At 37.6% G+C, this 26,846-nt stretch overlaps 2 protein-coding genes across 2 annotated transcripts in view; both read left to right on the forward strand.

Annotated features, from left to right (window-relative positions):
• Positions 1-3,454: 3,454 nt before the first annotated feature.
• LOC121651232 (membrane cofactor protein-like) lies at positions 3,455-25,824 on the forward strand. Its single transcript, XM_042003246.1, has 10 exons — positions 3,455-3,528; positions 3,782-3,852; positions 3,942-4,121; positions 8,091-8,279; positions 8,442-8,538; positions 8,736-8,806; positions 8,895-9,074; positions 9,778-9,804; positions 9,906-9,992; positions 25,237-25,824. The coding sequence occupies exons 2-9, from the start codon at positions 3,828-3,830 to the stop codon at positions 9,983-9,985; spliced, it is 849 nt and encodes a 282-aa protein (XP_041859180.1). The 5' UTR covers positions 3,455-3,528; positions 3,782-3,827; the 3' UTR covers positions 9,986-9,992; positions 25,237-25,824.
• LOC121651229 (sushi, von Willebrand factor type A, EGF and pentraxin domain-containing protein 1-like) overlaps positions 12,472-26,846 on the forward strand; it is a 52,098-nt gene continuing 37,723 nt past the window's right edge. The window contains exons 1-20 of the mRNA XM_042003242.1: positions 12,472-12,584; positions 15,393-15,479; positions 15,577-15,765; positions 15,941-16,037; positions 16,267-16,340; positions 16,433-16,612; positions 17,788-17,976; positions 18,154-18,250; positions 18,448-18,518; positions 18,607-18,786; positions 19,830-19,926; positions 20,118-20,188; positions 20,277-20,456; positions 21,666-21,854; positions 22,031-22,127; positions 22,320-22,390; positions 22,479-22,658; positions 23,702-23,798; positions 23,980-24,050; positions 24,139-24,318. Of these exons, the coding sequence (XP_041859176.1) occupies positions 15,422-15,479; positions 15,577-15,765; positions 15,941-16,037; positions 16,267-16,340; positions 16,433-16,612; positions 17,788-17,976; positions 18,154-18,250; positions 18,448-18,518; positions 18,607-18,786; positions 19,830-19,926; positions 20,118-20,188; positions 20,277-20,456; positions 21,666-21,854; positions 22,031-22,127; positions 22,320-22,390; positions 22,479-22,658; positions 23,702-23,798; positions 23,980-24,050; positions 24,139-24,318 (2,368 nt within the window). The 5' untranslated portion in view covers positions 12,472-12,584; positions 15,393-15,421. The remainder of the gene's footprint in view (positions 12,585-15,392; positions 15,480-15,576; positions 15,766-15,940; positions 16,038-16,266; positions 16,341-16,432; positions 16,613-17,787; positions 17,977-18,153; positions 18,251-18,447; positions 18,519-18,606; positions 18,787-19,829; positions 19,927-20,117; positions 20,189-20,276; positions 20,457-21,665; positions 21,855-22,030; positions 22,128-22,319; positions 22,391-22,478; positions 22,659-23,701; positions 23,799-23,979; positions 24,051-24,138; positions 24,319-26,846) is intronic.

Raw genomic sequence — 26,846 nt, forward strand, 5'->3', positions numbered from 1 at the left:
ATTTCATTTCATTTATTTATTCTTACACAATGCTTTTTTTTAATTGTTTCCATATTTCCGTCAAGACGGTCTTTATCTCCAGCAACTCTTTTGTCCACCTGGTAAAATAGTGGTGATTGTGTCCCTCTGCACCGCCCACCCAGCTGGAGCACCCAGCAACTAAAAAGAAATATTATTTAACACTGAATAAACTGCTACCAATCTTAGATTTATCTGTACATATTTATTTTATAAATTTAAAAAAATTACCGGCATCATTACTATCATTTAGCAGATGCTTTTCTCAAAGCGATTCACAACTCTGGGTATCAAACTTCAGCCTCCTGCAAGTGAGACAAATGCCCTACCGACCTTTGATATCCAGCCACATAGTCCAATGCCTCTGTTGTGTCTGGCCTTCTGAAAACTGCGTTGACAGGATCAGCCACCTGATACCACTTATGTCTGCCTTTCCTTATACCCGCCTTAGCTTTAGCCCGCCTACCATCCGTTAGCTGGTTAGCTACCGTTAGCTCCCGAGTTAGCTTGGTTAGGTCTTAGCTAAGGACAGCTTAGAGTTTGATGGATGTCAATCCACTCCCACCTTCACAGTCCCCCCTCTCAGCTCCACTTCTTTGCCCATTTTTGGAATGTCGACACGCGTGACGCTGCCAAGATGGTGATGGTGGGAAACCGGCCCAGTGAGCTTCAATTCAGCTCTTCAGAAACGTAACGGAGGCTCCGTCCATCTTTTAATAAACAGTCTATGGTTTGAACCAGGCTGTGAGCCTAAGAGTGAAGATACTGAGATGGAGGCAGAAGCACATTTACAACAAAATGTTAACTCCCACTTTTTAAAATTTAATATTTTATATTTTCTTTTAAATCAATCAATCAATCAATCAATCAATCAATCAATCAATCAATCAATCAATCAATCAATCAATCAATCAATCAAAACACACCGTTGCTATGTATAATACACTGTTGCTAGGGATGCTAGTAGCTCATTCCATACGGTGCTAAAAGACTTGGTTGAACAGCACAGAGGCAGCTCAATAATGATAGAGTCCAAACACAGTCACAGACACAGACACAGACACAGACACAGCACACACAAAAACACACACACACACAAAAAAAACACCGAAAAATGTTTCAAATTAACGAGCAATGCCTTAGAATAAATGGGCAACAGTTAAGAAAATCAGGTCACAGTGCAAATAGGATACATGTTAGAAAATAAATCAGCTTATCTCTACCAGAATCTGCTTAAGTCTTCCCATAACTTGAACAATGTTGAGAACTTCAAGAACTATAGTCACTGGAAGTCAGGTCCATCTGGCTAATAGATGAATCAGGTCTCCCTAACAACTGCCACTGAGGTTTGAAGAAGCGGACGTCAGTCCGTTTCAGCTCAGACCAAACATCCATGAGGCTGGAAAGAGGTTATAGTCCGGTGCCATTTCTGGTGTCATCCTTTAGCAGCGTCACCTGGGAAAACGCTCTCTCCATGTGCTTCAGGCTTGCAGCGTAGCTTCAGTCCATCTGCTAGCTAGTATGTTGTACTGACGTTACAATAAGCTGTCACAAAATTATGGTTTTCAATACAATTCATGTCAATCAAAATATTTCACAGATTTTTTTTTTATCTGTGCTATGTTGTAGTTTTATTGATTTATTGTATTTTTCTTTTCTACCATAAAATAAGAGTGTGTTGTGCTGTTGTGCAGCCCAAATTTTATCCAACCCACCCAATGCATTTTTGTCCCTGCCTGGTGTGATGAAAAGTAGCCCAACTAGGGTGGAAAAACAGCGGAAACTCTGGCAACACTGGGTCATGAGTTTATGATCACTAAGTGAAGCAGCTGGCTTTTTCAATACCATACTGGCCCTTAGCAGATACTATTATAAGGGTTAGTGTCTAACGCAACAGCAACCGGATAACTGACAGTAGCAAGTCTGAATGAGAACACATTAAGAAGCCGCCCTAGCATAACTCGGCCATTAAGATATGCAGTGCTGTCAAAGGAAGACCTGGACAGAGCTGGACAACATACTCTCCACCTGGGTTTGGAGTGCTCTCCAGGAAATTCTCCCTGTCTCCCATAGAAAAGATCCAAACAATCCTGGATCCAGGTAGGGATCCAGATCACCCCCAAATCCAATCACTTGTTTCTTATTCCATTTATTAAATTTTCTGAACATTTTTATTAAAATACATCCACAAATTTTTGAGTTATGTTGCTAACAGGACACACAGACCAAATACATGAGCTCTGCTGTGGCAAGAGGTAATGACAAATCTTCCTTTACTATGACTCCAAAAGTATTTAGATAGTCGTTTGTGGTTGCAGAGATGTATTCATTATGGGTATGCAACTTCTGACCAGAGGCGTAACAAACAGACACAGGGCTCAAATGGTAAAACCCAAATTTTAACTCTACAGTCACGAAAGGCTTAATTAAGAAAGAATTAGTCAAACGCATTGATTAAAACACAGTGTATCTGCTTCTAAAAACTTGTTTTAAACTCATTTAATGGAAAGCTGATCCTTAAGATTCAGGTGATTTTGCAGTGTAGGCTTTTCCAAGAATTGTGGGTGGCACATGTTAATGCTTTCTCATGGACCATAAAGATACCAAATCTAGATCACTGGAGCAAAGGCACAAAGTTCCAGCTCTTTTTTTATGGATACATGTGAACTTGGGAGCAGACAAGAATAATTCCTAACAAGAAAACATATAAACTCTATAAAAGGACACTGAAAGCATCCAGTATACAGTAGCACGTGGTGTGTGAGTTTAAGATGTTCCCTTCTCCATGGTAGACAGTATTCAGAGCATGTAAACTTCTAAATGCATGCATATAAACACAACTGAGTAAAGGCATAATAATGCTTGTATCAATTATGTGTGATTCTACGAAACCACAGGTAACCTGCTGCTCCCTGTCATGGCGGCTACGGGTCCCTGTTTGTACTGAGCAGTCTCACATGGCCACCACTGTCCAAGGTGAGTGCATGCAATGAGTTTTTCCTTACTATGCATTCAGTCCTCAACCCACGTCTGCTCATCTTCTTCTTTTCTTCTCATTTTAAATTCCTGTTACAGCTCAAAACTGTTCTAAACCTGAGGAAAGTCTCAACATTCAGTTTCAGGGAAGAGGACATTAATAATGAAACATTCCCAGATAAACAAAGAATTGGACCTTCGTCGGGGGGGGGTCTCCATACATTATTGTCTTGCAGGCAGTTGGAGTCGTGTGCAGCTGATATGCGAGAGTAAATCCATTTAAATATACAGGTTAATAATATTTACTTTTAGAAATTGTAGAAATCAGTAGTGAACCTACAATCTGAAAGTGATGAGCATTATATGGAACTATGAGATCTTTATGATGTAATGGAGCTTGGTCTCTAAGAGCTTTACTCCTCTAAGATTTCTTGTTCCAGGGAAGAGCTGTCCCCCTGTTCAGGTGGATAATGCAGGAATAAACTATGAGGGGAATGAGTCTGGTCACAAAGTTGAGATTCGTTGTAACAAAGGGTCAGTAATAAATTGACAATTCAGATGGCTTAAAAAGAATTAATATGAAAAACTGCTTATTGCATTGTTTGACTAATCATGTTTCCCAAAAAGATTTACAGTAACTATAGTTATTATTATTATTATCATTATTATTATTATTGTTGTTATTATTATTGTTATTATTAGCATTAATAATAATTAATAAATAAAAACACTCTTTAGTGGAGCTTGCTGAACATTGCAACTGATGTTGTTTTACTTTTCTTATTAGTTACAAAACGGATTGGAAATAAAACACTCGTTTGTGAAGACGGAGGATGGAGGGCAGGGTTGTATGTGAAGGTTGGTTATTTTCTATTCACATATCTTACAAATAATTAGAAATTCATTTCAGTTTCAAGTCTAATGGCGTATGTGATTTGGTCTTTCAGGAATAAAATGTTCCCCACCACCAGCAATTGTGAATGGGCATGTCGATCCTGATGAAGAAGCTTATAACTACAGACAAGTTGTGACATACGTGTGTGACAATGACTATACACTTGAAGGGGCAAAACAAGGGACATGTTTAGAAAACCATGAATTCAGCCATAAACCTCCAATATGTAAACGTAAGTGTTTGAAAAATATTTTATATAATGTTTTACTTCCTGCTTGAACTGCTCATTTTCTAATAAGTTTTTACAGCAAACTCTTACAAACTCACCAATTCTGTTAAGTTTTGTTTTTATCTCTGGCTGCGTTTCCATTACACCTAGGATTGCGTAAAACCCAAATATTGCAATAAAAATCTGGTAATGGAAATGCCTATATTAAAAAAAAAAAAAAAAGAAGAAAATTGCTAAAAGTTTTTACGTTCATGAGGTGGCTTTTCTTGTTTTTACTTGTCCTGTCCAGCATGGTAGCAGCAGAATGATGGTCTGGCTGCTGTGTTCTGCTGAACAGATTGCTTTGCCAAGGGAAGCTTTATGGGTAGAATCCTCCTCTTGACAATCTAATTTTTAATTTTCTTTTAAACTTCATTATTTGGGAATTATAGAATTTATGTAATCTTGCTGGACCTGACCAGAGGGACAGAAAAAACAGGAAAGTAGAAAAAAGGAAGAGGAGAAAAAGATACAGTAGATAGACGCACAACCCTTCAACACTGGCCTGACAAAAAAGAAGAAGAAGAAGAAAAAAAAAAAGACCACCACATCACCGTTTACATAGCACTGGGTGCGAATGTAAAAGATAAAACAAAATAAAAACTAGGCTGACACCGCAACATAGCTTTCATAAACAGCTGTAGCAACAGTATTCTTCCGACTATTAAGTTAACAAAAATCAGCTGGATGACACAACACTCCACCATAATATTGTAACCCGTATTTCTTCTTGTGGGTAGCGTGGATTCCAGTCTCAGAAGGCTGTGGATTAAGGCGGGCTACATGAAGGTGTTTCTATATCTTTAATAGAAACCAACACAGCAGAACAGTAGTACACAATTAGCCTCGGTGTTTGCTAACTTCCCTGCAACAACCCTTCCGGTCTCTCTCTCTCTCTCTTCCCCCTGAAAACAAAGGGTGGGTAGGAACCAAAAAATATAAAAATAATAATCACAGTCATAATAACAATAAACAAGATTACAATATCATGACAATGTAAAAACAAAAAAGGCCAACTTAGGCAACTTGTGGGATGTATAAAATTATACACACAGAAATTAAACCCCAGGTTAGAGGTACTGAGCAACAGACCAGAAAATAAAACTGCCAGTAATTATTATAGATAATCAAATATATTACTAGCGCGTGCACATGCACACGTGTTTCATCAAACCATTCTGTTTTGTGTCACTTTGAGTAACCATGAGAGTAGCCTACATTAACTAACTAACTTACATTTCTTTTCTTGCTCAGTATACTGCAAAGATAAAAAAATCAACGGCAACAAAAACACAGCAGAGAATCTGGGAAAAGCCTCTCTCACACTCTGCACGTGAGATGGGGACAGTGTTCACCGCAACCAAGAGGTCTTTCAGTCGATCTGGGATCAATTCCCCTTCATTCAGTTCCCCCTGCTGACAATCCGCGAGCCATCAATGGGAAACTGCTGCAGAGCGTCTGAACTTCACCCTCTCCAAACAGCTAGCCTGCATCCCACAGCCAATACTGTTGATAACACACCTTTAAATCCTCGATGAGCTTGTTGTATCCTGTTTGGTCTTTTCCTTGTGATAACATGTTTCTCCAGATTTATTGCAAGGCTCCCAAAAAACGCCCTTGTTTTCCTCGACCTGCGCGGCTCAGTGGGCTGTTGACTCGGCTGCTCAGACATGGCCTCGAACACCCTATTCTGTCTGCAAATGGCGTTATGTGCCTTTATGATATTGCATTCTCGTTTTTGGAGCTCAAGAGATAGCTCCGACAGTTCTTGTAGTGTATCATACATGACTCCTAAAATGTTTACAAAAGCATGGGATGCGATGTGCTTTGCCAGGCCATTGTAGCGTTCCCAAGTTGTGTCCAGAATCCTGCGCTGCGTGAATAAAATGTCTGTGGAGGGCAGGATAATTTTTCCATAGAGCCTCAACCGTTCTGAGACTAGATGCCACCCATCTGTTGGTCCAACACCCAACCAATTTTACACAACTGAATGTCCAAACCATTCATCACATTCTTTGAGCTCCACTCGGTCTTTGTTTGATGTGCTGTATAATACATAAAGGTTTTTAGTGATTAATAGCCCCATTTCTTTCATCACATTGGCAACCACAAGTTCAAGACGATGTGCTGAAGCAGTGTCATATGGTGATGTTTGGGAAGCGGGTTTGGAGTCAAACTGCCACTCCACTCTTGCGTCCGAGCATCACTGATGCACCGTCACCCGTGAGGACCAATGAGGGTTTTTGAGAGGAAGGCCCTCCCTGAAGTTTGCATTATTTAAAGCATGCACCAGTTTGCGGACAATGCCTTCTGCAACCAAATCATCCAACTCTACCAGATGAAAGAAGATATTCACAGTCGATTCCATCTCTGGCAACTCCAGTCTTAAATACACAGTTAAGGCGCTCATTTTTTTTAAGCCTGTGGCCTCATCCAGCATTATTCCAATTTCAAATCCATATAGCTGGCCTATGGCGTTTGGCTTCCTTGTAAGCAGTTGGAAAAATTCTGGCAGTCCTTTGCACCTGGTCATTTTGGCCATTTATTATAGCGTTTGTCAATCTGTCTTCTCTAGACTTATCATAAATATTTGATGCTATTACCTGTGCTTAAGTACTGCAATGCTCAAAAAAATCATTTTTTCTTAAGGCTCTTTGTTTTTTCTTAACGTCTGGTTCAGATGATGAAACTAACCCCGAGATCCATTCTTTGACAAGCTTCATACCTGCAGTTTTTTCCGGACCCAGTGACCCTACTTTTCTTTTACAAATGGCACAGCCCAGTCCATTTTGGTTCATTGTAAGCCAGGAATAACTTGTTTTCCTTTCTTTAAACTGTGCGTCCGTCCAGATTTTTCCAGTCTGACTGCCCCCAACTGAAGTAACTGCTTCATTGCCATCATAATCTCTCACCAATTCAAAGTCCTCGTTTGCCATCCCATCATCTTCTTTGCCTTGATCCCCGAGTGGGTCATCATTCCTGCTAGCAGGCGAATCACTCGCATTAACACTGCTGCTACTGTGTCCACCGGGGTGACATTTTTTTTACCCGTCTAAGTTAAAGCTAATTGCAATCTTAAAATCATTGTGTGCCTGTGTAACCTGATCCTTTCCCACCTCCATTTCCACAGCCTAAAATTCACCTTAAAATACCTCTAAATTATGCAAACACAAGATGTTTTGTGTAACTTTAATAGGGAATATACAGTAACAAAACTATTCTAAACATGAAACAAACATTTATTTATATGGTTTTAATTAGGTGATTTTTCTGTAGTGACACAGCAGGTGGCAGATCCAATAAAATAGGTTCCAGACATCGAACATCGGAGGTGTCGGAAACGCGTTACGCCCTGCAGATAACCAACTGCTACACCTGTACAGAAACACAACAGAGAATTTACTACGGCTTTTACAGAAAAACAAATCAGGAGTCCCTAAAATGAATAATAAATAAATAATCAAAACAACAACAAATAACCAAAAAACAAAAAACAAACATGCATTCATGACAGCAAGGAAAATACCAGAAACACACACAAAAAAAACCCTAAACAAAAGCATCTCTTAGTGTACCCCACTGGAAAACTCAGCGATTGTGTCAGCATGCAGAGGATGAGGAAGGAGGAGGGATCAGAGATGAGTGTAATAGTGCAGATGTGACCACGCCTCTACGGAGACCAGAGGCAGGCTAGGACGGCCCAGAGACCCAGGCAATCAGCAGCAATCCTGGAGCACGAACCCAAGCCACCCCATCACGAAGACAACCCCAGACCTGCCCAGAGGGTGGCAGCGGAAGTACTTACAAATATTTAGTATATTATTTGCAGCGGACAGTATTCTGAGTACTCTCAGTTTGATCCATCATAAATGAAAATGTTAGTAATCTTTGGCATTTGCTCCATATGTGCTCATGTCTCTCTTTTCATTGTAGCTAAGGACTGTTCCAGACCTGGTGGAGGATCCTACATGCATCTGAAAGGAAATGATAATAGAAAAGATACATTCCCACATAACTCCACAGTTACATTTGAATGTAATGAAGGCTTCAACGATGAAGGAGGGTCACCACAGAGTACTTGTACTGCTGGCCGTTGGAGTCCTGTGGAACTGAGATGCGAGAGTAAATATTATCTCTAAATTCTACTTTACAATTCTTCATACTGTTGCAGCAACATCTGATTAATTAAACTGGTCATATTCTTAAAATATAAACCTTTTATTGAAAAGTAACATATGTCTATTTTCTAAGAGATGAGTTTAATCCTGATATTTCTTCTTCCAGTTAAGAACTGTGGTACACCTAAAAACGTGACGAATGGACATATAAACTATGAGCGGACTGAGTACAATGACAAAGCTACGATTCGTTGTGACCATGGGTTAGTAATAAATTGATAACTTAGATGGTTCAGGTTTAGATATTCAATCCGGAAACTTCCTGTTAACAGTTAATTATCATGTTTCCTAAAATAAAAGCAACACTAATAATAATAATCAATTTAGAATAGATAAAAAATAAACTAAACTCTTCTTCACATTGCAGTTGATAAGTTAACATGTTTACTTTACTGATCAGGTACAAATTAATTGGAAATTCAGAAATCACTTGTAAAATGATGGGATGGAGCGAACCATCGACATGTCAAGGTTGGTGATGTTTTTGTGTTCACACATCACTCACCTGAATTAGAAACTCAGTACCTTCTTCTGAGCCTGATGTCGTTTTGTTTTGCAGTGGTGACATGTGTTTCACCACCAGTGGTTGCAAATGGCAGTTTCACCCCTGTTAAAGATGTCTACCGCTATGAAGACTCTGTGGTTTACTCCTGTGATGATGGTTATAAACTCCTTGGATCAGAAACATTAAAATGTAAAAATAATGATACATTCCTCCCTGATCCTCCACAGTGTAAACGTAAGTGTTTGAATAATGTTTAATATGATATTTTATAAGCAGGAACTGTTGGAACTGTTATTTTTTTCCCAAAACAACATGTAAAATGTTTATTTATCAGTGTTGACTTGCATCAGTGTCAGGAGTAAAAAGTAATGTGTTAAAGTACTCTGATTACTCTCTTACTGGAACTAGTGAGATTATTACTTTATACTTACTGGATGTTGCTGCACACCTCAGTGAACATGTGCAGCAGACTCAGTTTGTAGGATAGCAGAGAATTAACATCATGGTAGTTCTTGAATCATTTTAATTAGTGATCAGTGTCTGTATTTGGGCTGAATGTTGGTGTGTTTTCTTTAACTGGTAAGTGGTGTTGAATTGCTCATACAGAACAGTAACTTTAAGTTCTTGTCTGACTGCAGAGCAGCTTCTTCCCCAGAGCAGTGGACATATAGTACTTCAGTCACCGGGACATGTGTAGATAGAGTTTGGGACAGTCCAATAATAGTCTGCATAACAGTTACATCATAACTTGATTCCTACATAAAAAGAGGCAGAAACTCCAGAAAATGAAACCAAAATGAGCTTTGAGTGAGAAAATGTGAGATATTATAATCCTGTGGGCTGTTAGAGGTTTGATTTGATTTGATGTTGAAATTATTATTGCTGTTCTATGTGCAAAAATGAATGTTAATGCAATGTCTTTGTTTTTATTCATCAGGTCAAGATGAAGACAAGATTTTAGCAGGTTAGACTGCAGGTTTCTCTCTATCTGAATATCAAACTTAAAAGGGGATTCTAAGGATTGCAAAGCGTTGTCTAAACACCTGCCACGTCTTTGTTTTTCAGAGCCTGGGCTGGGGTTCCTCTTTGGGTATACACTGCTGCGCTGGAGTTCGCTTGCATCCTTACTGGTGATTCTGTTATAGTTCATAGGTGCACATGCAGCCCTCGTCAAAATGATCTGCATTGCTTTTTATCATAGATGATTAGATTTTAAACATGAACATACAAGTCATGGCAGGTCCCTGCTTGTGTAACCAGGCTTTGTCTAAATACAGGTTAAAGAAAGTAAAGATGTTTTAATGTATTCTCTCTTTTTTTGTAATTATGTATTGCAAAATGTCCTGAATAAAGTGAGGTAACCTTTTAACACCAGCTGGGAATGGTGACGATGACTAATGTGAAGATTGATTAGTCATGATGTGAATTTGTGAATTTTTTTTTGTAATTACAGTGAGGTAAAGTATTTAGTCAGCCACCAACTGTGCAAGTTCTCCCACTTAAAAAGATGAGAGGCCTGTAATTTTCATCATAGGTCTTCCTCAACTATGAGACAAAATGAGAAAAAAATCCAGACAATCACATTCTCTGACTTTTAATGAATTAATGGTAAATTCCTTTTTTTTGCCCCACTGTATGTATTGCAAAATGTCCTGAATAAAGTGAGGTGGTGACGATGACTAATGTGAAGATTGATTAGTCATTATGTGAATTTGTGACCTTTGTCTTATAAGAGAAAAACAGTCCCATAGTCTTTTACTTTTATACCAGTCATCTATGTAAACACACGATATGAAACGTTATTAAGTCACTGGTGCATTTAAGGCCTGGACTTTACACGGTGGAAAGCCAAACCCATGAAACCTTGAACAAGAACAAAGCTCTCATTCAGTCTCAGTGAGCTTTATGTTGCTGGTCCAGTTTTAATCCCAGTGAGTGTAAACTGTCTGCAGAGAATAATGTTTAAACTACTTGATCAAGAAGGGCATTATATCTATAAAGCTCCTCTTGGCAAAGCATTTGTTCAGCACAACATCAGTCAGACCATCGTTCTACTTGCTGTGATGCTGGACAGGACAAAGTTAAAAAACCTGTGAAAGCTATGATTAACAATAACCACAAGAAGCATGTGTGTGAGGGCAGGATATGAGGAATGAGTGATGTGATCCTGCAAACGCACCCGCACCCCCCAAGCACTGGTCAACCAGCAGCCACCATGGAGCACAGAATAGTTTATGCTGGTAAATTTGATGCTGATTTCCTCATGACATACAACCTTCATCCCAAAATGTTAGGATGCTCTGTGAAATGTAAATATCACAGTGATTTGTACTGAAAAAATCTCAAATCTCATCCATGTGTTTGAACTATTTAAAGCCCTACCCGAGAAAAATGGAGGGAAAAAAAATCTTAAGTCTTTATTTGTCTCTTTAACAAAATGAAGAATATATTTGTACATTTACCATTTATTACCATGAATATGTAAAGATTATTGTTATGTGGTTCTGTGCTTCCTGGTATCCACCAGGGGCAGAAGACAAGTTTTAGATTGTTAACAACAAATTTTGAGCAAAGTTTTCTCCTTAAAGTGATACAAATGTTTCAGAACCTGTATGTATTATATGGTTGTTATTATTATTATTATTATTAATATTAATAATAATAGCAATAATAATAATTAATAACAACAGCAGCACACACAGTAACGTTTTAACAGCTTTATTGAGTATATATAATATAAAGAGATATAGAAAGGCCTTGCATATTTCAGCAAGACAATGGTAAACCACATAATGCATCTGTTCCAGCATCCTTAGCTTTGTATAGTAGAAGAGTCCGGGTGCTGGACCAGTCTGTCTTCTGTCCAGGACACAGGACTGTTAAGCAGCAAAACTCTTATCCAAGAATTAAATGAGGTTTCTCTGCCGAAGGTCAGCCGCATGGTAACACGGACATCTAATAAAAAGGTTTGCTTGATGCTGTTTTATGTTTGGAGACATGACATCACACAAAGTATGAAAAGTATAAAACAGTGTCAGGATTAAAGGTTAATTGTTATTTAGTTGCAGCTTCTGTCCATACAGGCTGGCTTTTATTTCAACAAGTTCAGAAATAACTGTTATAAAACCACGTTGTTCAAGTTCCCAAATTTAATTTAACAAATTGTTAAAGTTAATTCTTATTCAGAAAGTCTGAAGCCTGGAACTTTGATCCATATTTGATCAGTTATTACAGTATATTTATCTCCAACAACTTTACTCTGTTTTTTTTTTTACTCCCCCCACCTCTATACACTCAAGAAAATCAACCTATTTTGTGTTGCATCACCTGTAACAGTGCCTAGATGATGTCAGAAGATTTATCTGCCCATCAGTGTTTCTTGATGTTTAGCTTGTATTTGAAATTTCAAGCCATTACGTAACATACTGTAAGGCTTATTTCTCCTCCTCAGAAGGAAATATTGAAGTGTTCCTCACATTTCCCTGATGGATTTGTTTTGGTTTGTGACAACATCGACTGGTTTCCTTGAAATGAGGATTCATGTGTCAGCTTGTGCGGTTTTAATGTAACATCTTGTCAAATGCCCACTTCTATTTAAGTCCAGATGTTTTTGCAGAACAGAAAGCTAAAATATATGCATCAGCGATAAAAGTTCTGCTAAAGCTGAAATATTTCCGGTCCAAACGGAGCGTCAGCAGCGCGCATTTGTTCCGAGGAGCGCTGGAGGCGCAGCATCTCTTATCAGTAAGTGAACAGTTATTCCTTTTGTTTTAGCCGAAAAACATAAATAAATAAATTAATAAAACGTGCCGATTAATGCTGAACTTAGTTTCATCTAAACCTGAATTTATAACTTTCCTGATTTAGAGATGCTGTCACTAACAGGAAGGTTTTTATCACTTTTACCATCTCTCGCGCATTGGATTGGAGGTCCGTTAACTTGTTAGTAGCGTGTTATGACAAAAAGGAAAACTATGAGGGGCCGTTTGAGACATTATTCAGAATTACCCTCGGTCGTAGGCTACGTTCAGACAATCTGTTTTTTCGTTTTAAACCAAAAGTCGAAAAAACGGGAAGTACTGTAGTTTCTGTTTTTTCATTTACAATCAAAATCAGACAAAGAGTCGATTTTCCTTTCCTTTCAATATTCACAGAATTCATAGACGAAAAACATGGAAAAAGTAAATTAAAAATAGTCCCGTTTATGGATTTTGGAATTTCTTTTTTCAGTTTTCCTTCAGAATTGAACTTCCGGGTCTCCTGTAAATGTGGCGAGTAAGGCTGTGGTGGTTTAGATTTAAACCCAAAAGAAAATGTGACAACGCCAACTGGAAGACCTTCCAGTAAAATAAACAGGAAATATACAGAAATAAATACAGAGTTTGACAGTCAGTACGCAGGTGGGCGAGGTCCACTTGGCTTTGATGTATCTTGATCAGGAGATGTGGAAAAATTGGCTTTCAGGCAAAAACGTCTCTGGACGCTGACTTGAATAATAAAAAGAAGTTTATTACAAAAGTTCAGACATCAAAACAGATTTCTGCAGAAAAATCTGGAGGTCCCAAAACCAGAACGAAGACCTAAAGACCTGATGTGCCGTTCTGTCTTATATAGGGTTTAAACAAAGAAAATTCCTCAGTCTTGTATCCTCCAATCATAGAGTTTGCCTATAGGATGCTCATTTACATAGAATGCATGTTGTGAGTGGATCCAGTCTGTAGGACAGAGAACCTTGTATGGTAAAAACGTGAGTGTGTATCCTAAAAATGCTATGCTTAGATCCCTCAGTTTTATGAAAATTAATCCGGGACAAAACAGCAGCATCCTTCTTGTGCGGAACATGATGCGCCCCAATGTGCGCTCGTTCGCCGACCTATCGGAACACACACATCCACAGTTCTAGTTTCTACTCCATGAACCAGAATTAACCTTATTATGACAATACTCTTACCAGTCTATGCGGTTCCCAACGGAGAATGAAATAAACAGGGACATAAGCAGGTGACATGGAATATTGCCCACCAATCTGAACAAACTGCCCGGAGAACCACCAACCTCACCCCAGCGATCAGCTGTCTGGGCTTGAAAATCTATCCTGTGACTGACTGGAAGCCAGTGTCTAGATTTTAAAACTGGTCTCTTAGTCCCAGTTAAAATTCTAGCTGAAGTGTTTTGAATGAGCTGCAGTTGTTTTGAGGAATTCCAGTTAAAACACCACAAAACACAACAATACACACAATATAAAAGTGTACAGATATCCGATGGACCTAATCAGAACAACATCACTTAAAACAACACATGTTTAATTTTATAAAACCTAAGCTTCCCAAATTTAGCGTTGTCTAAGACAAATGGCCAGATTGTGTCAGAAATGGCCATTTTGGAGAACTAACCTGAACCATCTGGACTAGAACCTCCTGATCTTGTTCTGCTTCACTTTATTTGAGCTGCAGATTAAATAGGATCTGATAGAGATTTAGAGCCACAGCTGCATCATTCCAAAGAGACGTTCATAGTCATCCTGAAAGTGTTTGTTTTTAGGCAAACCTGAAACCTTTTTTGATTTGTGCTGTGTTATTTACCAGTAACACATATACTGACAATTATAAATCTTAACTAGAAGCACTCAGAGAGAGCAGACCTCCACCAAGCCATTGTACAGATAAAAAACAAAACAATGATTGTAGGCCTTTTTTTTTAGTTAGAAGCTCTAGTAGCAAAATTCTCCCTGTCTCCCATAGAAAAGATCCAAAAATCCTGGATCCAGGTAGTGATCCAGATCAACCTGAAATTCTAATAACTTGTTTCTTATTCCATTTATTAAATTTTCTGAACATTTTATTAAAATACATCCACAAACTTTTGAGTTATGTTGCTAACAGACACACAGACCAAATACATGAGCTCCACTGTGGCAGAGGTAATAACAAATCTTCCTTTACTATGACTCCAGAAGTATTTAGATAGTCGTTGTGGTTGCAGAGATGTACTCATTATGGGTATGCAACTTTTGACCAGAGGCCTAACAAACAGACACAGAGCTCAAATGGTAAGACCCAAATTTGAACCCTACAGTCATAAAAGGCTTAATTAAGACAGAATTAGTCAAACACACTGATTAAAACCCAGCGTATCTGCTTTTAGAAGCTTGTTTCAAGTCATTTAATGAAAGCAGATCCTTAAGATTCAGGTGATTTTGCAGTGTAGGCTTTGCCAAGCATTGTGGGTGGCACATGTTAATGCTTTCTCATGGACATAAAGATACCAAATCTAGATCACTGGAGCAAAGGCACAAAGTTCCAGCACTATTTTTTATGGATACATGTGAACTTGGGAGCAGACCAAGAATAGATTCGTAAACAAGAAAACTATAACTCTATAAACGGACACTGAAAAGCATCCAGTATACAGTATGCAGTGGTGTGTGAGTTTAAGATGTTCCTTCTCCATGGTAGACAGTATTCAGAGCATGTAAACATTCTAAATGCATGCATATAAAACATAACTGAGTAAAGGCATAATAATGGCTTGTTCAATTATGTGTGATTCTAGAAACCACAGGTAAACCTGCTGCTCCTGTCATGGCTGCTACGGTCCTGTTTGTACTGAGCAGTCTCATCATGGCCACCACTGTCCAAGGTGAGAGCATGCATGAGTTTTTCCTTACTATTCATTCAGTCCTCAACCACATCTGCTCATCTTCTTCTTTTCTTTTCATTTTAAATTCCTGTTACAGCTCAAGACTGTCCTAAACCTGAGGGAGGTCCCAATGTCACTTTCAGGGACGAGGACATTAATAAGGAAACATTCCCAGATAAACAAAGAATTAGACTTCGTTGTGGTATTGGCTACACATCTGCAGGGGGGTCTCCATACATTACTTGTCTTGCAGGCAGTTGGAGTCGTGTGCAGCTGAAATGCGAGAGTAAATATTATCATTTAATTATACGGGTTAATGATTTTTACTTTTGGAAATTCTAGGAGTCAGAACTAAACCTACAGTCTGAAAGTGATGAGCATTATATGGAACTATGAGATCTTTATGATGTAATGGAGCTTGGTCTCTAAGAGCTTTACTCCTCTGAGATTTCTTGTTCCAGGGAAGAACTGTGGCTCTGCTGGTGAGGTGGCAAATGCACGAATAAGCTATGAGGGGACTGAGTTTGGTGACAAAGCTGAGATTCGTTGTAACAAAGGGTCAGTAATAAATTGACAATTCAGATGGCTTAAAAAGAATTAGTATGAAAACTGCTCATTGCATTGTTTGATAATCATGTTTCCCCAAAAGATTTACAGTAACTATAGTTTTTATTATTATTATTATTATTGTTGTTATTAGCATTAATAACAATTAATAAATAAAAACACTCTTTAGTGGGGCTTGTTCAACATTGCAACTGATGAGTTGTTTTACTTTTCTTTTTAGTTACACAATGGTTGGACATGGAGTACTCAATTGTGGAGATAAAGGATGGATGGGCAGACTGCCTGTATGTGAAGGTTGGTTATTTTTCTATTCACATGTCTCACAAATAATTAGAAATTCATTGTCTGTTTCAAGTCTGATGGACGTATGTGATTTGGTCTTTCAGGAATAAAATGTTTCCCATCACCAGTAATTGCGAATGGCTATTTAAGACCTGATCGAGAAGCTTATAACTACAGACAAGTTGTGAAGTACTTCTGTGACAAATACTATACACTCGAAGGGGCAAGAGAAGGGATGTGTTCAGAAAACGGTGAATTCAACCCGAAACCTCCAATATGTAAACGTAAGTGTTTTGAAAAATATTTTATATAATGTTTTACTACCTGCTTGAACTGCTATTTTTTTAAATTTTAGAAGCCTTTTACAGCAAACTCTTACAAACTCATTAATCCTGTTTTAGTTTTTTTTCCATCTCTGCATTTCCATTACCCCCTAGGACCGTACAAAACCTCAACAATAAAAATCTGGTAGTGAAAACACCTAAATTAAAAAAAAAACTCAAATATTGCAAAAAAGTTTTTACACTCTCATGAGGTGGTTTTTCTTTTTTTTTACTTGTCATCTCTCAGAATAGTAGCAGCAGGTCTGACAGCGGTCTTCTGCTGAACAGATTTGCTTTGCCAAGGGAAGCTTTAGGGGTATAAGGCTCCTCTTGATAATCTCATTTTTAAATTTCTTTCAAACCTTATTATTTGGAATTATAGAATTTATGTAGTGTTGCTGGACCTGACCAGAGGGGACAGAAAAAAGAGGAGAATAGTGAACGTAAGTAAAAAGCAAAGTAGAAAAAAACGAAGAGGAGACAAAAATACAGTAGATAGACGCAACGACCCTTCAGTCCAACCTAACACCGGATAACCACCTGCTACACCTGTACAGATACACAACAGAGTTTCCTACAGCTTTTACAGAGAGATAAAGCTGGTAATCATCAGAAGTTCCTAAAATGAATGAATAAACAACCAAAACAACAACAACAAAAACCACAAAAAAAAACAAAAAAAAAAAACAAACAAACTTGCATCATGACAGCAAGGACAATACCAGAAACACACACACACAAAAAAAACCCTAAACAAAAGCATCTCTTAGTGTATAACCCCACTGGAAAACTCAGTGATTGTGTCAGCATGCAGAGGATGAGGAAGGAGGAGGGATCAGAGATGAGTGTAATAGTGCAGATGCGACCACGCCTCTACGGAGACCAGAGGCAGGCTAGGACGGCCCAGAGACCCAGGCAATCAGCAGCAATCCTGGAGCACGAACCCAAGCCACCCCATCACGAAGACAACCCCAGACCTGCCCAGAGGGTGGCAGAGGAAGTACTTACAAATATTTAGTATATTATTTGCAGCAGACAGTATTCAGAGTACTCTCAGTTTGATCCATCATAAATGAAAATGTTAGTAATCTTTGACATTTGCTCCATTTGTGCTCATGTCTCTCTTTTCATTGTAGCTAAGGACTGTTCCAGACCTGGTGGAGGATCCTACATGCATCTGAAAGGAAATGATAATAGAAAATATACATTCCCACATAACTCCACAGTTACATTTGAATGTAATGAAGGCTTCAACGATGAAGGAGGGTCACCACTGAGTACTTGTACTGCTGGCCATTGGAGTCCTGTGGAACTGAGATGCGAGCGTAAATATTATCTCTAAATTCTACTTTACAATTCTTCATACTGTTGCAGCAACATCTGACTGTCTGATTAAACTGGTCATATTCTTAAAATATTAAGAATACTATTGAATAGTAATATATACATAATGCTGTCTATTTTCTAAGAGATGGGTTTAATGCTGATATTTCTTCTTCCAGTTAAGAACTGTGGTCCACCTAAAAACATGGTGAATGGACATATAAACTATGAGCGGACGGAGTATGATGACAAAGCTACGATTCGTTGTAACCATGGGTTGGTAATAAATTGATAACTCAGATGGGTCAGGTTTAGATATTCAGTCTGGAAACTTCCTGTTGCAGTTAATTATCATGTTTAATAAAATAAAAGCAACATTAATAATAATAATAAATTTAGAAAAAGAAAACAAATATACTAAACTCTTCTTCACATTGAAGTTGATAAGTTAACATGTTTACTCTTCTGATCAGATACAAATTAATTGGAAACTCAGAAATCACTTGTAAAATGATGGGATGGAGCGAACCACCGACATGTCAAGGTTGGTGATGTTTTTGTGTTCACACATCACTCACCTGAATTAGAAACTCAGTACCTTCTTCTGAGTGTGATGTCGTTTTGTTTTGCAGTGGTGACATGTGTTTCACCACCAGTGGTTGCAAATGGCAGTTTCACCCCTGTTAAAGATGTCTACCGCTATGAAGACTCTGTGGTTTACTCCTGTAATGATGGTTATAAACTCCTTGGATCAGAAACATTAAAATGTTTAAATAATGATACATTCCTCCCTGATCCTCCACAGTGTGAACGTAAGTGTTTGAATAATGTTTAATATGATATTTTATAAGCAGGAACTGTTGGAAATGTTTTTTTTCCCCAAAACAACAGGTAAAATGTTTATTTATCAGTGTTTACTTGCATCAGTGTCAGGAGTAAAAAGTAATGTGTTGGAGTACTCTGATTACTCTCTTACTGGAACTAGTGAGATTATTACTTCATACTTACTGGATGTTGCTGCACACCTCAGTGAACATGTGCAGCAGACTCAGTTTGTAGGATAGCAGAGAATTAACATCATGGTAGCTCTTTAATCATTTTAATTAGTGAGTGAACAGGACAGTGGCCCCATCAGGTTATAAATCTGCATCTTGTCGGGATGATCAGTGTCTGTGGAGAAATAGTTTATTTGGTATTTGACAAAACATCTGCAAGCTACAGCTTCTGGGAAAAAAATCAATTAATGAAATAAAAACTGAAAATGTCAAAATCCACTTGTGATTTGTAGAAATCAAACAAATATCTTCATGTGTGGATGCAGTTAAAAAAGTCATTTGTAGACCTTGAAGTACACATGACATGATCATTTCCACTCATTTACTTTCTTTATGTTGGTTTTATCTAAATTAGTTTTGCACCCATCATAACTCCAAAGAGGTTGTTAATATTTCAGAACAATGGAGCAGATTGTCTCCACTTTTATCTAGCTGATTATTTCTATACTGGCCCGATCCATTCCTCTACAAACTCTTCCTAAACATAACAGAATGTTGGTCGGACTGCTAGCCGTGTACTGAGCAGCGGGACAAAAGGATGATGGTGACTCATAAATGCAGGACTCCGGTCTGGAACTCACTGCAGCTTGTTAACAATGTTTTTTATTTATTTATTTATTTAGCGTAAATATTATCTCTAAATTCTACTTTACAATTCTTCATAATGTTGCAGCAACATCTGACTGTCTGATTAAACTGGTCATATTCTTAAAATATAAACCTTTTATTGAATAGTAATATATACATAATCCTGTCTATTTTCTAAGAGATGAGTTTAATCCTGATATTTCTTCTTCCAGTTAAGAACTGTGGTCCACCTAAAAACGTGGTGAATGGAAAAATAAACTATAAGCGGACTGAGTATGATGACAAAGCTACGATTCGTTGTGACCATGGGTTAGTAATAAATTGATAACTCAGATGGGTCAGGTTTAGATATTCAGTCTGGAAACTTCCTGTTAACAGTTAATTATCATGTTTAATAAAATAAAAGCAACACTATAATAAATTTAGAAAAAGAAAACAAATATACTAAACTCTTCTTCACATTGTAGTTGATAAGTTAACATGTTTACTTTTCTGATCAGGTACAAATTAATTGGAAATTCAGAAATCACTTGTAAAATGATGGGATGGAGCGAACCACCGACATGTCAAGGTTGGTGATCTTTTTGTGTTCACACATCACTCACCTGAATTAGAAACTCAGTACCTTCTTCTGAGTGTGATGTCGTTTTGTTTTGCAGTGGTGACGTGTGTTTCACCACCAGTGGTTGCAAATGGCAGTTTCACCCCTGTTAAAGATGTCTACCGCTATGAAGACTCTGTGGTTTACTCCTGTGATGATGGTTATAAACTCCTTGGATCAGAAACATTAAAATGTTTAAATAATGATACATTCCTCCCTGATCCTCCACAGTGTGAACGTAAGTGTTTGAATAATGTTTAATATGATATTTTATAAGCAGGAACTGTTGGAAATGTTTTTTTCCCAAAACAACAGGTAAAATGTTTATTTAGCAGTGTTGACTTGCATCAGTGTCAGGAGTAAAAAGTAATGTGTTGGAGTACTCTGATTACTCTCTTACTGGAACTAGTGAGATTATTACTTCATACTTACTGGATGTTGCTGCACACCTCAGTGAACATGTGCAGCAGACTCAGTTTGTAGGATAGCAGAGAATTAACATCATGGTAGCTCTTTAATCATTTTAATTAGTGAGTGAACAGGACAGTGGCCCCATCAGGTTATAAATCTGCATCTTGTCGGGATGATCAGTGTCTGTGGAGAAATAGTTTATTTGGTATTTGATGAAACATCTGCAAGCTACAGCTTCTGGGAAAAAATCAATTAATAAAATAAAAACTGAAAATGTCAAAATCCACTTGTGATTTGTAGAAATCAAACAAATATCTTCATGTGTGGATGCAGTTAAAAAAGTCATTTGTAGACCTTGAAGTACACATGACATGATCATTTCCACTCATTTACTTTCTTTATGTTGGTTTTATCTAAATTAGTTTTGCTCCTATCATAACTCCAAAGAGGTTGTTAATATTTCAGAACAATGGAGCAGATTGTCTCCACTTTTATCTAGCTGATTATTTCTATACTGGCCCGATCCATTCCTCTACAAACTCTTCCTAAACATAACAGAATGTTGGTCGGACTGCTAGCCGTGTACTGAGCAGCAGGACAAAAGGATGATGGTGACTCATAAATGCAGGACTCCGGTCTGGAACTCACTGCAGCTTGTTAACAATGTTTTTTATTTATCATTATTATTATTATTATTATTATTATTTTGGTTGAACACACTTTTTTTCTGAGGGAAAGGTTTGCTGGGTCTTAGAACTGTTCCCCGTTGCTGAGGGGGTCAGTGGTAACATTCAGTGTATTTCCTAGTTGCTGCTGCTTGTTCACACCACACTGTCCTAGAAAGATAAAGGAAGTTCATTTTTGTTTTTTTCTTAGATTTTTAAGATGGAGTTGGCTGAAGTATTTACAAATATCCAGTATATTATTTGCAGCAGACAGTATTCAGAGTACTCTCAGTTTGATCCATCATAAATGAAAATGTTAGTAATCTTTGACATTTGCTCCATTTGTGCTCATGTCTCTCTTTTCATTGTAGCTAAGGACTGTTACAGACCTGGTGGAGGATCCAACATGCATCTGAAAGGAAATGATAATAGAAAATATACATTCCCACATGACTCCACAGTTATATTTGAATGTAATGAAGGCTTCAACGATGAAGGTGGGTCACCACTGAGTACTTGTACTGCTGGCCGTTGGAGTCCTGTGGAACTGAGATGCGAGAGTAAATATTATCTCTAAATTCTACTTTACAATTCTTCATACTGTTGCAGCAACATCTGATTGTCTGATTAAACAGGTCATATTCTTAAAATATAAACCTTTTATTGAATAGTATTATATACATAATCCTGTCTATTTTCTAAGAGATGAGTTTAATCCTGATATTTCTTCTTCCAGTTAAGAACTGTGGTCCACCTAAAAACGTGACGAATGGTCATAGAAACTATGAGCGGACTGAGTACAATGACAAAGCTACGATTCGTTGTGACCATGGGTTGGTAATAAACTGATAACTCAGATTGTTCAGGTTTAGATATTCAAGCTGGAAACTTCCTGTTAACAGTTAATTATCATGTTTAATAAAATAAAAGCAACATTAATAATAATAATAAATTTAGAAAAAGAAACAAATAAACTCTTCTTTACATTGCAGTTGATAAGTTAACATGTTTACTTTTCTGATCAGGTACAAATTAATTGGAAACTCAGAAATCACTTGTAAAATGATGGGATGGAGCGAACCACCGACATGTCAAGGTTGGTGATGTTTTTGTGTTCACACATCACTCACCTGAATTAGAAACTCAGTACCTTCTTCTGAGTGTGATGTCGTTTTGTTTTGCAGTGGTGACATGTGTTTCACCACCAGTGGTTGCAAATGGCAGTTTCACCCCTGTTAAAGATGTCTACCGCTATGAAGACTCTGTGGTTTACTCCTGTTATGATGGTTATAAACTCCTTGGATCAGAAACATTAAAATGTATAAATAATGATACATTCCTCCCTGATCCTCCACAGTGTGAACGTAAGTGTTTGAATAATGTTTAATATGATATTTTATAAGCAGGAACTGTTGGAAATGTTTTTTTCCCAAAACAACAGGTAAAATGTTTATTTAGCAGTGTTGACTTGCATCAGTGTCAGGAGTAAAAAGTAATGTGTTGGAGTACTCTGATTACTCTCTTACTGGAACTAGTGAGATTATTACTTCATACTTACTGGATGTTGCTGCACACCTCAGTGAACATGTGCAGCAGACTCAGTTTGTAGGATAGCAGAGAATTAACATCATGGTAGCTCTTTAATCATTTTAATTAGTGAGTGAACAGGACAGTGGCCCCATCAGGTTATAAATCTGTGTCTTGTCGGGATGATCAGTGTCTGTGGAGAAATAGTTTATTTGGTATTTGACGAAACATCTGCAAGCTACAGCTTCTGGGGGAAAAAATAAATTAATTTGAAAAGTTTGAAAATGTCAAAATCCACTTGTGATTTGCAGAAATAAAACAAATATCTTCATGTGTGGATGTAGTTTAAAAAAAGTCCTTTGTAGACCTTGAAGTACACCTGACATGATCATTTCCACTCATTTACTTTCTTTATGTTGGTTTTATCTAAATTAGTTTTGCACCCATCATAACTCCAAAGAGGTTGTTAATATTTCAGAACAATGGAGCAGATTGTCTCCACTTTTATCTAGCTGATTATTTCTATACTGGCCCAATCCATTCCTCTACAAACTCTTCCTAAACATAACAGAATGTTGGTCGGACTGCTAGCCGTGTACTGAGCAGCAGGGCAAAAGGATGAAGGTGACTCATAAATGCAGGACTCCGGTCTGGAACTCACTGCAGCTTTTATCAATGTTTTTTTATTTATTTATTTATTTAGCGTAAATATTATCTCTAAATTCTACTTTACAATTCTTCATACTGTTGCAGCAACATCTGACTGTCTGATTAAACTGGTCATATTCTTAAAATATAAACCTTTTATTGAATAGTAATATATACATAATCCTGTCTATTTTCTAAGAGATGAGTTTAATCCTGATATTTCTTCTTCCAGTTAAGAACTGTGGTCCACCTAAAAACGTGACTAATGGTCATATAAACTATAAGCGGACTGAGTATGATGACAAAGCTACGATTCGTTGTGACCATGGGTTAGTAATAAATTGATAACTCAGATTGTTCAGATTTAGATTTTCTTGTTGCATAGTTATTTATGTCATAAAATAAAAGCAACAATAATACTAATAATAAATTTAGAAAAAGAAAACAAACTAAAATAAACTCTTCTTCACATTGAAGTTGATAAGTTAACATGTTTACTCTTCTGATCAGGTACAAATTAATTGGAAATTCAGAAATCACTTGTAAAATGATGGGATGGAGCGAACCATCGACATGTCAAGGTTGGTGATGTTTTTGTGTTCACACATCACTCACCTGAATTAGAAACTCAGTACCTTCTTCTGAGTCTGATGTCGTTTTGTTTTGCAGTGGTGACATGTGTTTCACCACCAGTGGTTGCAAATGGCAGTTTCACCCCTGTTAAAGATGTCTACCGCTATGAAGACTCTGTGGTTTACTCCTGTGATGATGGTTATAAACTCCTTGGATCAGAAACATTAAAATGTATAAATAATGATACATTCCTCCCTCATCCTCCACAGTGTGAACGTAAGTGTTTGAATAATGTTTAATATGATATTTTATAAGCAGGAACTGTTGGAAATGTTTTTTTCCCAAAACAACAGGTAAAATGTTTATTTATCAGTGTTGACTTGCATCAGTGTCAGGAGAAAAAAGTAATGTGTTAAAGTACTCTGATTACTCTCTTACTGGAACTAGTGAGATTATTACTTTATACTTACTGGATGTTGCTGCACACCTCAGTGAACATGTGCAGCAGACTCAGTTTGTAGGATAGCAGAGAGTTAACATCATGGTAGTTCTTGAATCATTTTAATTAGTGATCAGTGTCTGTATTTGGGCTGAATGTTGGTGTGTTTTCTTTCACTGGTAAGTGGTGTTGAATTGCTCATACAGAACAGTAACTTTAAGTTCGTGTCTGACTGCAGAGCAGCTTCTTCCCCAGAGCAGTGAACATATAGTACTTCAGTCACCGGGACATACGTAGATAGAGTTTGGGACAGTCCGATAATAATCTGCATAACAGTTACATCATAACTTGATTCCTACATAAAAAGAGGCAGAAACTCCAGAAAATGAAACCAAAATGAGCTTTGAGTGAGAAAATGTGAGATATTATAATCCTGTGTGCTGTTAGAGGTTTGATTTGTTTTGCTGTTGTAAAATTATTATTGTTGTTCTATGTGCAAAAATGAATGTTAATGCAATGTCTTTGTTTTTAATCATCAGGTCAAGATGAAGACAGGATTTTTAGCAGGTTAGACTGCAGGTTTCTCTCTATCTGAATATCAAACTTAAAAGGGGATTCTAAGGATTGTAAAGCGTTGTCTAAACAACCTGCCACGTCTTTGTTTTTCAGAGCCTGGGCTGCGATTCCTCTTTGGTACACACTGCTGCGCTGGAGTTCGCTTGCATCCTTACTGGTGATTCTGTTATAGTTCATAGGTGCACAAAAACAGCTCACAAGGAATGTGACTTATAAGACTATAAAGGAGGTTAAATTCGGGTAAATTCCTTTATTGACCTGCTGTATATAATTCTTCGGAAGTTAAGAAGAAAAACAGTCCCACAGTGTTTTACTTTTATACCAGTCATCTATGTAAACACACGATATGAAATGTTATTAAGTCACTGGTGCATTTAAGGCCTGGACTTTACACGGTGGAAAGCCAAACCCATGAAACCTTGAACAAGAACAAAGCTTTCATTCAGTCTCAGTGAGCTTTATGTTGCTGGTCCAGTTTTAATCCCAGTGAGTGTAAACTGTCTGCAGGTGGAGTTGGATGTTTTCTAATGACCATTGTGAAATGTTAGGAAACCAAACTCCTTAACAAACACTGACTCAGTGTTTAGGTGTTTTTGGTCTGTTGGCCTCTTGTTTTTTGGGGGGATAAACCACATCATCCATAGAAAGCTAGAAAACAAGTATTCTTCAACTAAGCAGTGATTCAGCTGTACTTGATCCATTGAACCATCAGAGGCGGATTCCAGATTTGTTTCTGCTGAACAAAAAGTAAAGCTTTGTGGATTTAAGCCTCACCTTGATCAAGTATTCTCTCTTTTCAAATGTGTTTATTGCTAAATATTAGTGCTGTTCAGAAAAGTAAAAGAGTGAAGAGAGGGGGAAAGAAGTGAGAGATACAAAACAGAAAACGACTGTCAAACCCAAAGAGATGAACCAGACAACCAGCTCCACCTGTAAAGAAACAGAACATCCAAAGACCTCTGTAAGAAAACACAGCAGACAGTCATCAGGAGTCATCAGGACCTGCAGGAAGCTTTTTTTTTCCTTACAGGTGTAGCAGCTGCTTGCTAAGATTGAACAGCTGATGCTGTTACTTTATATCTGGTGTATCATTGTTGGTTTTTTTCTTCACACTCTCTTTCTCTTTTATTTACTTTCTTTCGTTTACTTTCTCCTTTCTCCCCCTCTTGTCAGGTCAAGCATAAATATATAAACTTAGCAATAGATAAATTAAAAAATATATAAAATAATATTTAAAATAAAAGAACAAGAAGGGCATATCTATAAAGCATTTGTTCAGCACAACATCAGTCAGACCATCATTCTGCTTGCTGTGATGGTGGACAGGACAAAGTTTAAAAAAAACCTGTGAAAGCTATGATTAACAATAACCACAAGAAGCATGTGTGTGAGGGCAGCATATGAGGAATGAGTGATGTGATCCTGCAAACGCACCCGCACCCCCCGAGCACTGGTCAACCAGCAGCCACCATGGAGCACAGAATAGTTTATGCTGGTAAATTTGATGCTGATTTCCTCATGACATACAACCTTCATCCCAAAATGTTAGGATGCTCTGTAACAACGTTAATTAATTTATGTAATTAACTGCGATAAAATTTAACACGATTAACACATGTGCGGCATGACAAGCCCCATACATCCATCATTTCTCTATTATGATGGAGGGACGTGGAGAGACACGATGGAAGAGATCAGCAGGTGGTTCTATGGATGGACTGGAGAATAAACAGCATTAATTAAGCAACTCATGGATGTCGCCTCCATGGAGAATGAGGGTGTTTTTTTC

This window comes from Melanotaenia boesemani, chromosome 13 (genome assembly GCF_017639745.1).
Source record: "Melanotaenia boesemani isolate fMelBoe1 chromosome 13, fMelBoe1.pri, whole genome shotgun sequence".
Lineage (NCBI taxonomy): Eukaryota > Metazoa > Chordata > Actinopteri > Atheriniformes > Melanotaeniidae > Melanotaenia > Melanotaenia boesemani.

Bases quoted from the DNA above. Each gene is read 5' to 3' on its own strand.
- LOC121651232 (XM_042003246.1), top strand. From the start codon at position 3,828: ATGGAGGGCAGGGTTGTATGTGAAG. The intron at 4,122-8,090 runs GTAAGTGTTTGA...TTTTCATTGTAG, and splicing joins TAAACCTCCAATATGTAAAC to CTAAGGACTGTTCCAGACCT. The intron at 8,539-8,735 runs GTTAGTAATAAA...TTTACTGATCAG, and splicing joins ACGATTCGTTGTGACCATGG to GTACAAATTAATTGGAAATT.